General features: G+C 47.1%; 1 protein-coding gene across 3 annotated transcripts in view; it reads right to left on the bottom strand.

The window, feature by feature from the left end:
* WDFY4 (WDFY family member 4) overlaps window positions 1-14,197 on the bottom strand; it is a 312,143-nt gene that overhangs the window by 91,518 nt on the left and 206,428 nt on the right. For all 3 annotated transcript variants that reach the window (XM_023230197.2, XM_023230195.2, XM_023230196.2), the window contains exon 43: window positions 13,193-13,359. In XM_023230197.2, coding sequence (XP_023085965.1) covers window positions 13,193-13,359 — 167 coding nt within the window. The remainder of the gene's footprint in view (window positions 1-13,192; window positions 13,360-14,197) is intronic.

The raw sequence follows: 14,197 nt of genomic DNA, 5'->3' as shown, positions 1-14,197 counted from the left end.
GAGTGCCAGAGTCAGGTGGTGCACATGAAACATGCCCATGATTCTTGGTGGAAACAGGAGGGCAGTGACCAGCCACCCACAGGGCACTTGGAGGTGAGAGCAGTGCCTTGTATGAATGGCAGTCCTGCTGCCCCAGAGCTGTACTACTCTTCATAGCCTACGTGGTACTACCACATCCCACCTGGGCTGGTGTTTATTCTACCCAAGCCCACCCCTGCTCCCACCAAGCTGTGTGGGTGTTTACTGCTACATTCAGCACATCGAAGTCCTTTCTCTCACTTTAAGGCCCTCTAGAAACATGCAAAGCATCCCACAGTTAACCGTGAGGAAAGTTCACCAGGTAGAAGACATCCCTCAGTTACAGGGGAGAGGGAGCTTGTTCAGGGACCAGTTGGTACATGGTTGAGCCACGACTAGAACTCAAATGTACCTAGAACCACAAGCACAAGACAGGTACTGCCATCTCTGCAAGGCCAAGGAAACATGTGCAGAAGATGCACAGTGCTCTGCCCAGATCCCTCCTCTTGGACTGAGGTGAGCATTTCCCCTGTTGCTGGAAATGTTGGCAGTTCTCCAGAGTTGCCTTAGCTGAACACAGCCCCTGGCCCAAGGTCACATCCTCTTCCCAGGGGCAGTCTGTACCCAACAACTGGACAATGTGGAGTAGGAAGGCTTAGCCCCTCTGGCTCAATTCAAGAAAACTCTAAACAACCATCCCAAACCTATAGCTGCTCTGGAATCAGCTGAAGTCTTTGCTGAGACTACATTGTGGTTGTACTTCTCCATCGGCCCAGTCTTGCAATCCTCATTCCCAATCAACTTTCTCCATGCAGAACCTGACCTGTGACAATGTCTTGGTATGACCCAGAGTTCTGCATGTAGTAAGGACCAAGTGGGTCCTTACATAGTAAACCCTAAAAGAACGAGTGAGTGAATCAATAAATTCTAGAACATGAGAGCCTAAAGGGACCAAGAATAAGGTCAAGACCAGCATTTTCTCATGGTAATTTTGTGCTAATTTCAGCTATACAAGAGCAGAATAGATATGCTTGGGAGAAAAAATACAAAAGAGGTTCCAGGAGATAAGACTCTCACTAAAGATCAGCTACCTACTAAGTGACACAGCCTGGGACTGAAGCAAAGCTCCCTGCTCACCTTTGGGAGCAATGACAAGGCCACAGTGGTGACACCTGGAGAGCAGACCCCGAAGACCAGTTCTCCAACTCTTGCACCAAATGGGATTAGTGAAAGCCAGAGCCAAGGGCAGAAAGCAAAGGTTCACTGAGGATTTTGTTCCAAGATAAGTATTAATCACTATGATCCAGGACAAGTCAGGGCTGAGTTGTTTTTCCTAAGCTAGGACCAGCCGAGAACCTCTGTTTCTGTAACCAAGGTTGGTGTACGTAGCTGGCTTTCTTGGTCTATCCCGAATCTACTTTGTCAGGGGAGCTAGCCCTCCAGCCACCTTCCAGGCCAGGGTCCAAAGTGGACTCATTTCCAATTCCATTCATTTATCCATGTGGTCATCTATTCAGCAGTTACAGATTCAGCCTCTGTTCCATGGCAGGCACTGAACCAGGCTTTGGGAATAAGGTGGACAAGATATACAAGAATCCTACCCTCATAGGGCTTAAAATCCAGTAGTGGGATTTTAACCAACAAACTACTACAACCTGTGATACATGCTAAGAGAGAAAAACCAGAGTGATCATGACAAAGGCAGGGAGAAACTTGGTGAGAACACTTTTCTGTTCTTGGACACTATTCTTGGCAAGGACACAGACCCTGAAACTTGAAGGATGGAAACATGTAAGTTCTGGAAAAGCTTGGAGAAGAACATTTCAAGGAACGGGGACATCCAGTTAAGGGTCTAGAGGCAGGAAGGGCTGATTTGGAGAACAGAAAAGTGGTCAGTATGGCTGAGATGAAGTTGGAAAGTAGGAGTACCTCCATCATAGATGGTCTTAGGTACCTTAGCATGACTATTGGGTTTTATTGTCGTTGCAACAGAAAGTTGCGAGAGAGCTTGTTTCTAAAAGATGACACTGACTGCTGGGTGGAGATAGCATTAGAAAAGGTCAAAACTGAAAGGAGGGTGCCCTGTCATGTTGCTATTTCAGTGGTCTGGGATAGATGGCAGAATGCAGAAGGAAGGAAGTGGGTGTATCTAAACAAGAAGATGGAGAATTGACAGGAGCTGCTACTGGACTAACTGGAAAGAAAAAGAAGAAAAAGAAAAGAAAAGAAAAGAGAAGAGAAGAAAAGAGAAGAGAAGGACGGAAGGAAGGAAGGAAGGAAGGAAGGAAGGAAGGAAGGAGGGAAGGAAGGAAGGAAGGAAGGAAGGAAGGAGGGAAGGAAGGAAGGAGGGAAGGGAGGGAGGGAGGGAGGGAGGGAAGGGAAGAAAGAAGGAAGGGAAAGAAGGAAAGGGGGAGAGGGGGAGGGGAAGGGAGGAGAGGGGAGGGGAGGAGAGGGATGATGGATTAAGGATAAATGATAAATGTCTACTTTGGGACTTGAGTAACTGTGTGGCATTCCCAGGTTCTCTAGTAGTCTTCCCCAGGGGCAGCCACCATTATCACTTTATCATATATTCGTACAAAGAGATTGCTTGAACATATTAGCATGTTTATACAGATTCTTTTTTATACAAAGAATATACTTATATGCTTACTGCTCTGCATCTAGACTTTTCTCTTAACAATTCATCTTAGATAATTTTCCAAATCATTTACTATAGAGCTGTCTAAGTCTTATTAATAGTTGCGGACAATTCCCTTGAATGGATATACTACAGTTTATTTGACCGGTCAGTCCTCTTTTGATCCAGGTTGCTTTAAAATGTTTTGACATAATAGGCAATGCTACAATTACCATCCTTGTAGGTAAGTCATTTTGAATACACAAGTAAATCTGAAGCATAAATTTCTATAAGAATTGCAGGTCAAGGGTGTGGGCATTTTAAATTTAGGTAGCCATTGCTAGATTACCCTAGCAAGGTGACACTAATTTACACTCCCACCAGGACTATTAGGAAGATTATGTCAGGCTGCTTAAACTTTTTCTCCTGCTGTACCTTTTCCCAGATGAGACTCAGAGACCCCATCCTCAGGTTCACATGATGAGATGATGTGGCTCTGCAGTGCCAGTCCTGGCCTATGTGCCTCCAAATCCTCTCTCCTCCCTGTGACACCAGGCCCCCACCACAGCCTCCATGGTGCCTGCACCAGGGTCTCAGAGCAGATGCCTATGATCTGGTGCTTCCCTTTGGGAAGACTTAAGTATCAACCAGAATAAGCCAAACCACAAGAAAAATGTCTGGTGAGACCGGGGTTAATAGCTTAAACATTGATTCTGCTAGAAAAAAAAAATGGCATTTTAAAAACTAGAAAATGAACCCAAGTGAACTATTACCTGCTTTTCCATTTAAATTAGCCCTAGGAGGGCTCCATCCCTAAGTTTACTCATGATTAAGAAATCCCTTATGCCATGATTCTATTGATCACTTTAAAGAGTAGAACTTTTGCCTCATAAGTAGAGCTTTTTTAAGATCAGCTGAATGATATATTAGCACTCTTGATGGGCAAAATAACTAAGAAAGTAGCCACAACTAGCTCTGTGTATGATGACAAACAGGTTGTCCAGAAATCAACAAAACGCTGGAGCTAAAGTTAGAGGGTATCTTAGTTCATTTTCTGCTGCGATAACAGAATACCCCAGACTGGGTAATTTATAAACAGAAATGTTTATTTGGCTATTGGTTCTGGTGGCTAGGAAGTCCCAGAGCATGGCACTGGCATCTGGTGAGGGTCACCCCATGGTGGAAGGGTGGAAGCTGGAAGTGAGCATGCAAGACAGAGAGAGAAATGGGGCCAAACTTATCCTTTTTATCAGGATCCCATCCCATAGTAACGAACCCATTGCTGCAATAATGGCATTAATCTATTCATGGGGTCGTGCTCTCATGGCCTAATCACTTCTTAAAGACCCCATCTCTTAATACTGTTACAATGGCAATTAAGTTTCCAACACAAGAATTTTGGGGGACATTCAAACCATAGCAGGGAGACAACAATCTACTGGGACATTCAGTGGTAGCACAGACCAGCACATTCTTCTAAAGTCAGGCCTCAGTGGTGCATCTATAAAGGGCAAGGTCAACTGGATGCTCCCTAAAGGTTTCTCTATCATTAGCAGTCTGCAACTTAGTGAAATGCCCTGATTTTATAGGTAGGAAAACTGAGGTCCAGAGAAGTGACTGAAGGTACCCAGTAACAGAGCTGTCAATATATGCATTCCCTTATTTTTTGTGTACGGTGAGTGAGTCTGCTGCAACGAAAGCTTTAGCCCTGCTCCCATTTATCATCTGCCCTCTTCCTACATCTCTGCTTGCCTCAACCTTGTTCTGAATACATTCTAATAGTATTAGCATATGGAATAAATATTCTTATTTTTTAGAAAAACACAGGTTGCTGAGAAAAAGTCAAGTATCAAAAAGGCAAAAGGCTACATAAATTACATTCTTTTGGCCACTTATGAGCTCTGGTATCTACTTTTTCATTCTTAAACGTGTTTAGATGGAGAATTCAGCCATACTAATAATCAAAGAAATGTATATTAAAATAATAAGGAGATGCTATCTATCTATTTATACATATACATATATGTAGAGAGAAATATCATCTCCTTATTGTTTTATATTTTATATATATACACATATATATTAATTTGGGAAATATGGAAAGGAATGTAATGATGCATGGATCTTTTTATGTAAGTACATCTCAGGTTGAGATGAGGAGCAGGGATGCCCCCTGCCTGCCTGCATGTGTCACTTCCACAGAGAGCCTGCAGACAGCCATACCTCCCATCTTTGCAGACTCAGAGGAGACCACGTGGAAATGGCAAAACCTTTGCTCTTGTTTGGTTGCACCAGTGAAATGTGAAACATATTATAAGTCCCAAGGACTGTTCAAAGCACAATACTCACCATAACCTGTGCTCACTAAGGACTGCTCATTGGCAACTGATTAAAATTGGAGCATAGTTTTAGCAAGGATAGCTCTGAATATTGTAAAACTTGGACTCATGAATTCGGGCATTTATTTGAAAAGTTAGTCTGTATGAGAATCACCTGCACAGCTTGACAAAATTCATATTTCCAGGCTACATCCCCAGAAGTTTCAATTCAACAGGTGCAGAGTAGGGCCCTAGAATGTGAATTTTAATAAGCAACCCAGAAGATTCTGATGCAGATGATCTGAAGCCCATATACTAAGAAATTGACTGTTGGGCACCAGCTAGGCTAAGAAAAAAAAAAAGATTTCATCTGGTGCCAGCATATTGCCCATAATTCACTCATTTACTTGTTCATTCATTTATTTAACGGGTACATATTAAATGTTTAGCATATGCCCCACACCCTGGGAGGCACAAAGGAAAATAAAACATGCCTTTAAGATGTTTACAACGTAACAGGAAAGAGAGAGAGCAGGATATCAGCTCTCCCAGCACAGGGTGGGAGGAAAAGCACAGGTGCTCTGGGAGCACACAGGAGTATGCCTCACTCAGACTGAGATGGAAGAGGGGGCAGCGGTGACACCAGAGAAGTGGTTCCTGAGGAGGTGACTCCAAGGCTGGGAGTTACAAAGACTAAAACATGGGAGAAGCATTCCAAGGCACAAAGTCTTGAACCAGTTGGACATTTTGGAGATTATAGGTAGTTCTGTATAATTAAAAAGTCAGAAGCATGTCTATGTGTATGTGTGCACGTGCACACATGTGTATGCATACGTGTGCATGCATCAGATGTGCATGTGTGTGTGTGCATGTGACTATGCACACATGCACGTGTATGTGCATGTGGTTGCACATGTGAGTCTGTGCATACATGTGTGTGTGTTCATGTGCATGTGTAAGGATGAGGGAAGTTAGTCCAGGGAAACCACAAGGTCAGCTCTGGAATGGCCTTGTATATGAAGAATGTTAACCAGCATCTCAGAAATATTAAGTAGGAATGACATGTGTTGTTTGCATTTCAGAAAGTCATGGAGATTCAGGAATACAGGAAGTTACTGCATAGAAAGGTTAACACCCACCCTCACCTTCTACAAACAGCCTCAGCTAAAGATACCTGGGAGGAGCTTATAGAAGATGCCACTCTTTGCAGTCCAGAGGAAAATATCTCTTCCTTCGAACGGATCATTTCTACCAAGGTCAAACTCATATGTTATATTGAGCTTACATGAAAAAAAATCAGATGTTTAATTTTTCATGTAATCAAAGAACGATAACAAAAGCAAACCCTTACTTGAGGACTGACTCTGGACTGGTTCTGGAAGCTGTACAAGGGACATCCCCAGCCACGTGGTAACTGACATGGGCCCACAATTATTATGCATTAAATCAGTCACTCCTCACGTCAAACAGAGCTGTTTGCAGAGAAATGTGTTTGTGGTCCTGGGAATCATTAATCAATGATGCAGAGGTGGCACAGAATAATTGAATAATTACCATCCCAGGTATTGCTGGAGGCAACCAGAACTCCAACGTTCACACAAAGAAATGAGTTAAGCTTCTGCCACCCTAGCCTCGGCACCACCAGCATCCCCCAGGGCCAGGACAGTGCCTACAGCTCCAGAGGCTTCTGCCAGAGGCATGCCTACCAGATGCCTGGAAAGCAGTCATGCCCTGGAAAGTCTGTGCCATGTGTCCAGCAAAGGCGATATAAGCAAGCACTTCTGAGATGATGGGGGGAGCAGGAGTGGGGACTGTGCTGTAGGAGCATGCACACAGTCCTGCCATGCCCCTATTGTGGGTATGTTTCACTTAGAAATTTAGAAAAAGCACAAGGTCCACAAAGCCTCACAGTGACATCTGAATTACGGGAAGTCCTAGCTTACGAGACCAACACTTGCTACAAAATGCCTCAACATAGGCTAATCGTACCAGCCCGGGGAATGTAGAGAGTAACATACACACACACATCCCTTGCACAAACTTTCTGTATATTTGCTTGAACATGTTCATGGGTCAACATTCAGTGCGCCCATCCTCCTTTCCTTGGCTTCAAGTTCCTGTCCTTGACACAAAACCATAGTGGTCCAGGGATAAGGCCACAGTGGACCAGGGGCTAAGGCACATGCAGGAGGGCAGGTAGGTACCTGTTTGGCATGTTGCATCCCAGGCAGAGATGCCATGTTGGTGAGAGACCTGAAGGCCTGCCTGCACCAGCTTTAACTGGAACAGTTATAGAGAAAGCACATGGGGCCTGGAGCCACAACTCCAAGCCCAATAAGAGCCGGCTGCTGAGGGATAGGGTGCTGGAAAGGTTATATAACTTGTCCAACACAGTGAGCTGGGAAGCAGTAGAGAGGGGACAAAAACACATGAACTGAGAGTAAGAGAGATCTGAGGTCAACTCCTAGCAATTCCAATGAGTAACCACCCTGGGCTCTGTTTTTGCCATCTTTATAATGGAAAGAATAAAGCCCCCTGATATGGTCTGGATGTTTTGTTCCAAATCTCATGTGGCCTTAAGTGTTGGAAGTGTGAGCTAGTGGGAGGTGTTTGAATGATGGAGGCCGATCCCTCGTGAATGTCTTGGTGCTGTCCTCGCTGTGATGAATGAGTTCTCTGAGAGTTCAGCTGAGATCTGGTTATTTGAAAGAGCCTGGCCCCTCCTCCCTCTCTCTCTTGCTGCCTCTCTCACTAAGTGATGTGCTGGTTCTCATTTACCTTCCACCATTATTGGAATCTTCCTGAGGCCTCACCAGAAGCAGATGCCAGCACCATGTTTTGTGTACAGCCTGCGGACTGTGAACCAACTAAACCTCTTTTCATTATAAATTACCCCATCTCAGGAATTCCTTTATAGCAACTCAAATGGCCTCACAGGGCCAGGGTGAGGCTGAATGAGACAGTGCATGAAGATCGCACAAAGCAAGGGCTTCTGACATCTAGCTGTTGACATTTTGCTAATAATAATATTAATAGCAACAAGCAAATAGCAGAATGAGGTTCTCAATCCAGCCTATGCACTTTGCCCTGTGCCAAGCTGTCCTCCTGGGCACAAATGACTGGCTGCTGCCTCCATGGTGGTGGTGATGTAGCAGCCTGCTCCAGTCCAGTCAAGCCCCTCCCCACCCCGGAGTGGGCTCCCCCATGACCCAGGTGCCCCTAGGACATGCCCTCCCTCAAGCTGGGTCCTGAGGCACGTGAGCAGACCCAGGCCTGGCTGCAGGTTGGCTCCCGTGGAGGACCTCCTGATTCCTGCTGCCCCATCAGGCTGAGCTCACCTGGTCTGCAGATTGTTTCCAAGCACTCACCCAATGTGTCAGGGAAGGAAGGGATGAGGAAGAAGCTAAGTCTCTCCCTGCCTTCAAAGAAACCATAGGCAGGCTCAGAAATCATCAGTCAGGCAATAAGAGGGGGCTGGGGTAGGCTCAGGGGATGGAGCCACCAGCTGTGCTGTGGGTTGGGAGTGTGCTGGGGACCGGTGCACCAGGACAGGCTCACCCAGGAGGCCTCCAGGCTGGGATCCATGAGGGAAAGGTCATGGGATGGCGTGGACCTGGCTGGTGGAGGTGTGAGGAGGAGGAGGAGTGCCAGGCCACAGAGAGGCCCCACATGTCTCACCAGACAGCCAAGACCCCACTCCACAGAGCTCTCCAGTCTAGAGCAGAAGGGTGCTCCTCTGGTTCGAGGATTTTTCTGATTTATGTGAATTCCTGGGGCCTGCTTTCTCATGTTCTTCCCTGCCTTGTGCTTTCAGTTTAGGGACCTCCTCGATTTCACCACACATCAGTTCAGGTCTCAACCCAGCAACTTCCCTCTTTCTCCCAAAACCTTGCATTTGGTTTGAGTGTTGGCACTCTGCAGGAACCCCATTCCAGCTGGTCAGGCCTCTCATGGGCTTCACTCTGACCCTCTTGTCTCATCCTCCACCATCTCGGCAGGACAACCAGACCCATGGAGACCCCCAGAGTTTCCCATCTATCCAAGAACTCCCCACAGCATTTCCCCAAGACACACAGTTTCTTGCCTCACAGGAGCCTCAATCTTAACAGGATCCTTCATCCTTCCCTTGACAGGGCCCTTGGGTCATGCCATAGGTACTGGGGTTCTTCCAACACCCCTTCTTACTTCTAGGACAGTGAGAACAAATCCTGTGGGACTATGAAAGGAACAGCAACAGCTGCAGCAGTAACAGCAGATGCCAGCGGCTGAGAGCTGCCTCCTCACAGGGTACACTCTCAGACAGAGACACAGCCCCACATCGATCTTTGCCACAAACTAGTGAGATCAGGAGCAGAACCCCATTCTAAAGATAATGGAAAGGAGGCTGGGGAATGGTTCTCTTACTCACTCAGTCACTAGGTCTGTAAGTGGGGGCAAGAGAATTAAAACTGGGCAGGGTTTGTACCCCCGCCCCTGCCTGTAGCCTCTACCTTCCCCTCATTAGAGACCCTGCCCTGCCCCCACCTCTCCAGGCTTGCATCTCTGTGCCTGGTGATGACTGTCCACCAGGTGACATTTTCCTTAGGAGCAGGCGTGCCTGGTGGTTTGTCTTCACTGACCCTGGGGAAACTCAACTTGGGAGCCAGCCTTTCCCACAATTCCCCATGAAGCCAGAGGCAGCAAGCATAGCCCTATAAAAAGCGTAGAGACAACTCAGGCAAGGACAGATGTCCAGGTAATGGCAAGGGTCACCCTGCCCAGTCCTCTGGGCCAGGAGCTGACATTCACACAAGGTCCCCTGGTTGGCCCCTCCCTTCTGAAGGTACTGGCCACCGGGCGCTAAGTGGAAGCAGGACAGCTCCTGCTCTCTCCCTTCCCCACAGCCTGCTGTGTTCCACATGCTCCTGCCTGCACATCCTGGGGATCCACACTGCCTCAGCAAACAGTGTGTGGCATTTCTGACAGCTTCCTACTAAGCCACAGGAAGGCCAAGGAAGACTGAAGCCTAAACAAAAGACAGGGAGGGACAGATGGGAGAGGATCCCCTTCCTGGCTCTGTCCTGCTTCATAGGCTGGAAAGTCAGTCAACTGGGAGCTTCAGACCCTTCCCGCTCCCCCAGCAAGACCCCTGAGGAAAACGTCACCTGGTGAACAGTCAACAGAAACAAGACTCCCAGAGACAGAACAAGTGTCAAAGGCACCTGTGGTCTGCAAGAGGCCGGGCTGGGACTCGCTTGGGTCCCTGACCACAAGCTTCAGCCTAGCCAGGGTGAAAACTCTCAGGCCAGCCTTGGATGCCTGAGAGAGTCAGGCCACCTGCAGAGGCTCTCCTGGGAGGCCAAGGACCCGCCCTGGGGGGCAGCAGCCTGAATGGTGCCAAAGTGGCAGGCTGTGTTCCAGAGAAGTTCCCAGGAGGCTGTCCCAACCAACACCCACACTGCTCTGAAGGGACTTTGCAGATAAAATCAAGGTTATGAATCAGCTGACCTTAAAACAAGGATGTGATCCTGGATTATCTGTGAGTTAGTGTCATCCCCTGTGCCCTAGGCAGCAGCAGCAGAGTTGGTCAGAGAGGTGATGTGGGGGGAGTGGGAGGCAGAGGGGGCAAGAAGGATATGAAGGGTGAGAAGGATACCACTTGTTGCAGGAAATGAAAGAAGGAAGGGCCACAGAGCAAGGGAGTTGGGCACTCTGAGAAACAGATGAACCCCGGCAACCAGCAGGCAGGGAACAGGAGCTCGGACCTACAGAAATGGGAACATGGATTCTGCCAGCACTGGAACGAGCTTGGAAACGATGCCTTCCCAGAGCCTCCGAAAAGACATGCAAATGCCTTGGCTGCAGCCCTGTGAGGCTCTAGCAGAGAACCAGCTGAGCCCCGTTGTGCCCAGACTTTTGAGATAGTAAATGTCTGTTACGTTAAAAGCACTACATTTATGATAATTTCTTCTGGCAAAGATAGAAAGTGAATATAAAGTACTGCCATTGTTCTCTTATCAAAGCAATGAAAAGAACCAATATGGAGGCACCACATAATCAGGAAAGCAGGCAGGTGTAGCTGGGGTGTGATATCTGTTTACTATGGATTCTTTCTGACACAGTTCTCAGCCTTGTCACCACAGACAATGTACAATGCCCGGCAGTAGCCCTGGCCTCTGCCCACTAGACACCAGGAGCATCCTCTCGCCCTGGCCATGGTAATTAAAAATGTCTCCAGACATTGGTAAAGGTTCCTTGTGGGGTAAAGTTGACCCCAGTTGAGAACTGCTGCTCCTTTAAGGGCATAAAGCAAAGAAAAGTTTTTATGGAAAGAAAGCATTGATGTCTTAGCTGTTTTTTCAATGGACAAGGTATTTACTAAATATCCATTTACCTATATAAGCATATTAATATATTGATATATCCCAACTATTGTGATCTGCTGTTAGTCCTCAGCAACTGGATATTATGAATACACACTTATGTATACATGGGTGTTATATATTTTAATATCCATTTATCAAAATTTCACATAGTAGAGATATAATACTTTCATTATCAAAATAAAATGCACATGAATTTAGCACGTCATTCATCAGTGTTGACTTACTGGCTGCTCCAGGCATGCCTGTGGTCGGGCAACAGGGTTCCCTCCTGTATGGAGGATCCATAGTGACAGGGGCAGACAGGTGAAGCACTGAGGTCACTCTGTGTGCCAGCAGCAAGGCAGGAGGTGATGCAGGGGGTGACACAGACAGTAACAAGGGAGAGGCCAGTTCTCCAGGTCTCAGAGGAGGGAGCAGTCAAGATCAGCTTCAGAGAGTCAGTTGCAGGGATCAAGTGGGCAGGGCACTGCGGGTAGGCAAACCTGCATGAGGAGGCATTGTGGCTAGGTGTGATGCAGAGCTGGAAATGTGCTCTGTGTCTGGAAGCTTCGGTTATGCAGGTATAAGGACAGCGTTGTTACAGGACTACATTACTTGAACTGTGACCCAAATCTGAAAGCAGCAAAGCAATTTGCTGAAAGTTCTGCAGCAGTCATTTGCTGATACCCCTCCCAGGTTTTCTGAGCTTAGGACCTACTCCTGGAGGTCCAGGCTCTCCCTCAGTCCCTGGGTCTTGGTTCAGATCCACTCTCATTCACCCTAGGGCCAGACTAGCCTCCAGCTTTCATGCATTTGTCTCTGTGTGTCTCCTGTGGCCCGCCAGTCCCAGCCTGCTTGCGCCTCTGTGGGTATCTCCTTCACTCATATTCCTACAGAAAAGACCAATTCACCCAGAGACCCTGAGGTCCACCAAGCCTTCAACCACCCAACCCTGAGAAAGAGAAAAGAACGCACCTTTGATGAGCACCTCTCCTATGCCTGGCTCTGAGCTAGTCCCTGTATTTCCATTGGCCCATTTAAGCCTGAGCAGAATGTTATCAGATGGTGGCCAGAACTCCACATTAAAGATAACAAAACTGAGACTGACAATGGTTAGGTGACATGCGGTTTAATATGTGGCCAAGTTGGGACTAGAACTCAGGCCGGTTCTACTCAAAGACATGTGCTTAGTCATCCATTGCATTCCTAGACTTGGGGAAGAGGGGTCCTTCTCTGGGGCCTCCCCAGCCAGGCCAAGAGGACACACACATGAAGAGCGGGGCTCCACCAACCCAGCTCCAGGCACCCAGGATCTCGGGTTTCTCTGCTGCCTCATCCCCAGCCTGCCTCCTGTGCCTGTACACTTCAACCCCAGGGCCACCCTTTTGAAGGCTAATGGTGCCAGTGTGCTTACTCCTAGGCTTCAGCGGTGGCCAAGGTGAGGCATAGGGACAGTGTGGACATATAGGTTGGGGTGTCCAAACACATGCACCCAAGACCCCTCAAGGTGTGGAACCTCTCAGGTCCCCACAGGGGATCAAGATGCTGAACTGCAAGAAGGTCAAGAATTCTCAACTTGAAACTTGCGTCTCAGGTTGTTACGAAGGTCAAAGTAGGAAGTTAGAGTATTTTTCATTGAACAGTTTGTTAGCTTGAGGTATACCTTTTAAATATTTTGATGCAGGATGTATAGACTTCCCTTTGCACCCTTTCTCTGGGCCAGCAAATTTAGGAATCTATCCCTTTTTCTCACTGATTATCTTGTTGAAAGTTTTCATAGCAAATGGAGATCTCATTCCCCATGTAAGAGACGAAAGCTTGGTTTTCTCCTGTCTGACAATTTTAACAAGTAACTTAAAAATCTTAAAGGATATTGCAATGGGGTATATTACCTTTTCTTTATCAAGAAGCTCTTGTAAAATAATTTGTCTTTCCCGACACAGTTCCAAGAAGTCTTCTGAGGGCAGACTTTCGTGTAAGGCTGGGAAGAAGGTCAGCTGGGTGCAGTCCACCCCCACCTCATCAGGCTCGCCCTCAGCCTCCCTCGGCGTCAGTTCATCTGCAGCAGCATAAAGGAACACGTGGTGTTGACAGGGGCTACCTGACATGGTAAGGGCTGCTACACAGCATGTGCCTACATCACTGAGGAGCAGCAAGGCTCCAGGGCTGAAATGAAGAGCGTGGATCTCTCACCGTGCCCCTCCACTGCTTCTGGAAATGGACACCACACACCTGGGGCAGCCTGGGGTGTGGTCAAAATACCTTCCAGTCGACTTATCCTGGAGGGCCCAGCTATGCCCAGGCCTAGCTGTTCTGCCACTTCCAGTGGCCACAGGGCAACATTTCCAAATTCACCCTCATTAGCCAGTAAGGCAACTCCCTAGAGGCTCAGCCAGGATTTGCTTTCTCTGATTTTCACTCCATTCACTCTTTGAATATTGCTGTTTTTTCTCATGATAGAAACAATATCTTTTTATTGTAAAAAAAATCTTGGAAAAGACATGAAGCTGTAAGAAATAAAACAAATCTCACCCATGCACCCAGAGGTAGTGCTAATAATAATAGCTCCCTTTCTCTGTGCCAGATACTTCTGATGACATTTTAAAATGTTGTCCCATCTAGGCTGGAGATATTATTTCATCCTCACTTGACAAATGGAAAAGCTGAAGCAGGCTAATTACTTTGTACAAGATCATATGGCTTCTAAGAACTAGAGGTAGAATCTGAATAAAGTTCTCTGAGACAAGGGTCTAGTCTTTTCATCTCTAGTCTGTTTGGCTCCACTGTTTACAATTTCGTCCATTTACTTCCATTATCTTTTCTGTACTGGATGAATGAAAGTGTCTGCTACTCATGCAAACCCTCACAGCTTTCCCCCATGCAGGGAGAGGTGCGTA

This window comes from Piliocolobus tephrosceles, chromosome 9 (assembly GCF_002776525.5).
Source record: "Piliocolobus tephrosceles isolate RC106 chromosome 9, ASM277652v3, whole genome shotgun sequence".
NCBI classification, from domain to species: domain Eukaryota; kingdom Metazoa; phylum Chordata; class Mammalia; order Primates; family Cercopithecidae; genus Piliocolobus; species Piliocolobus tephrosceles.
The sequence above is the reverse complement of the archived record's forward strand: the minus strand, read 5'-3'. Positions and strand labels throughout refer to the sequence as shown.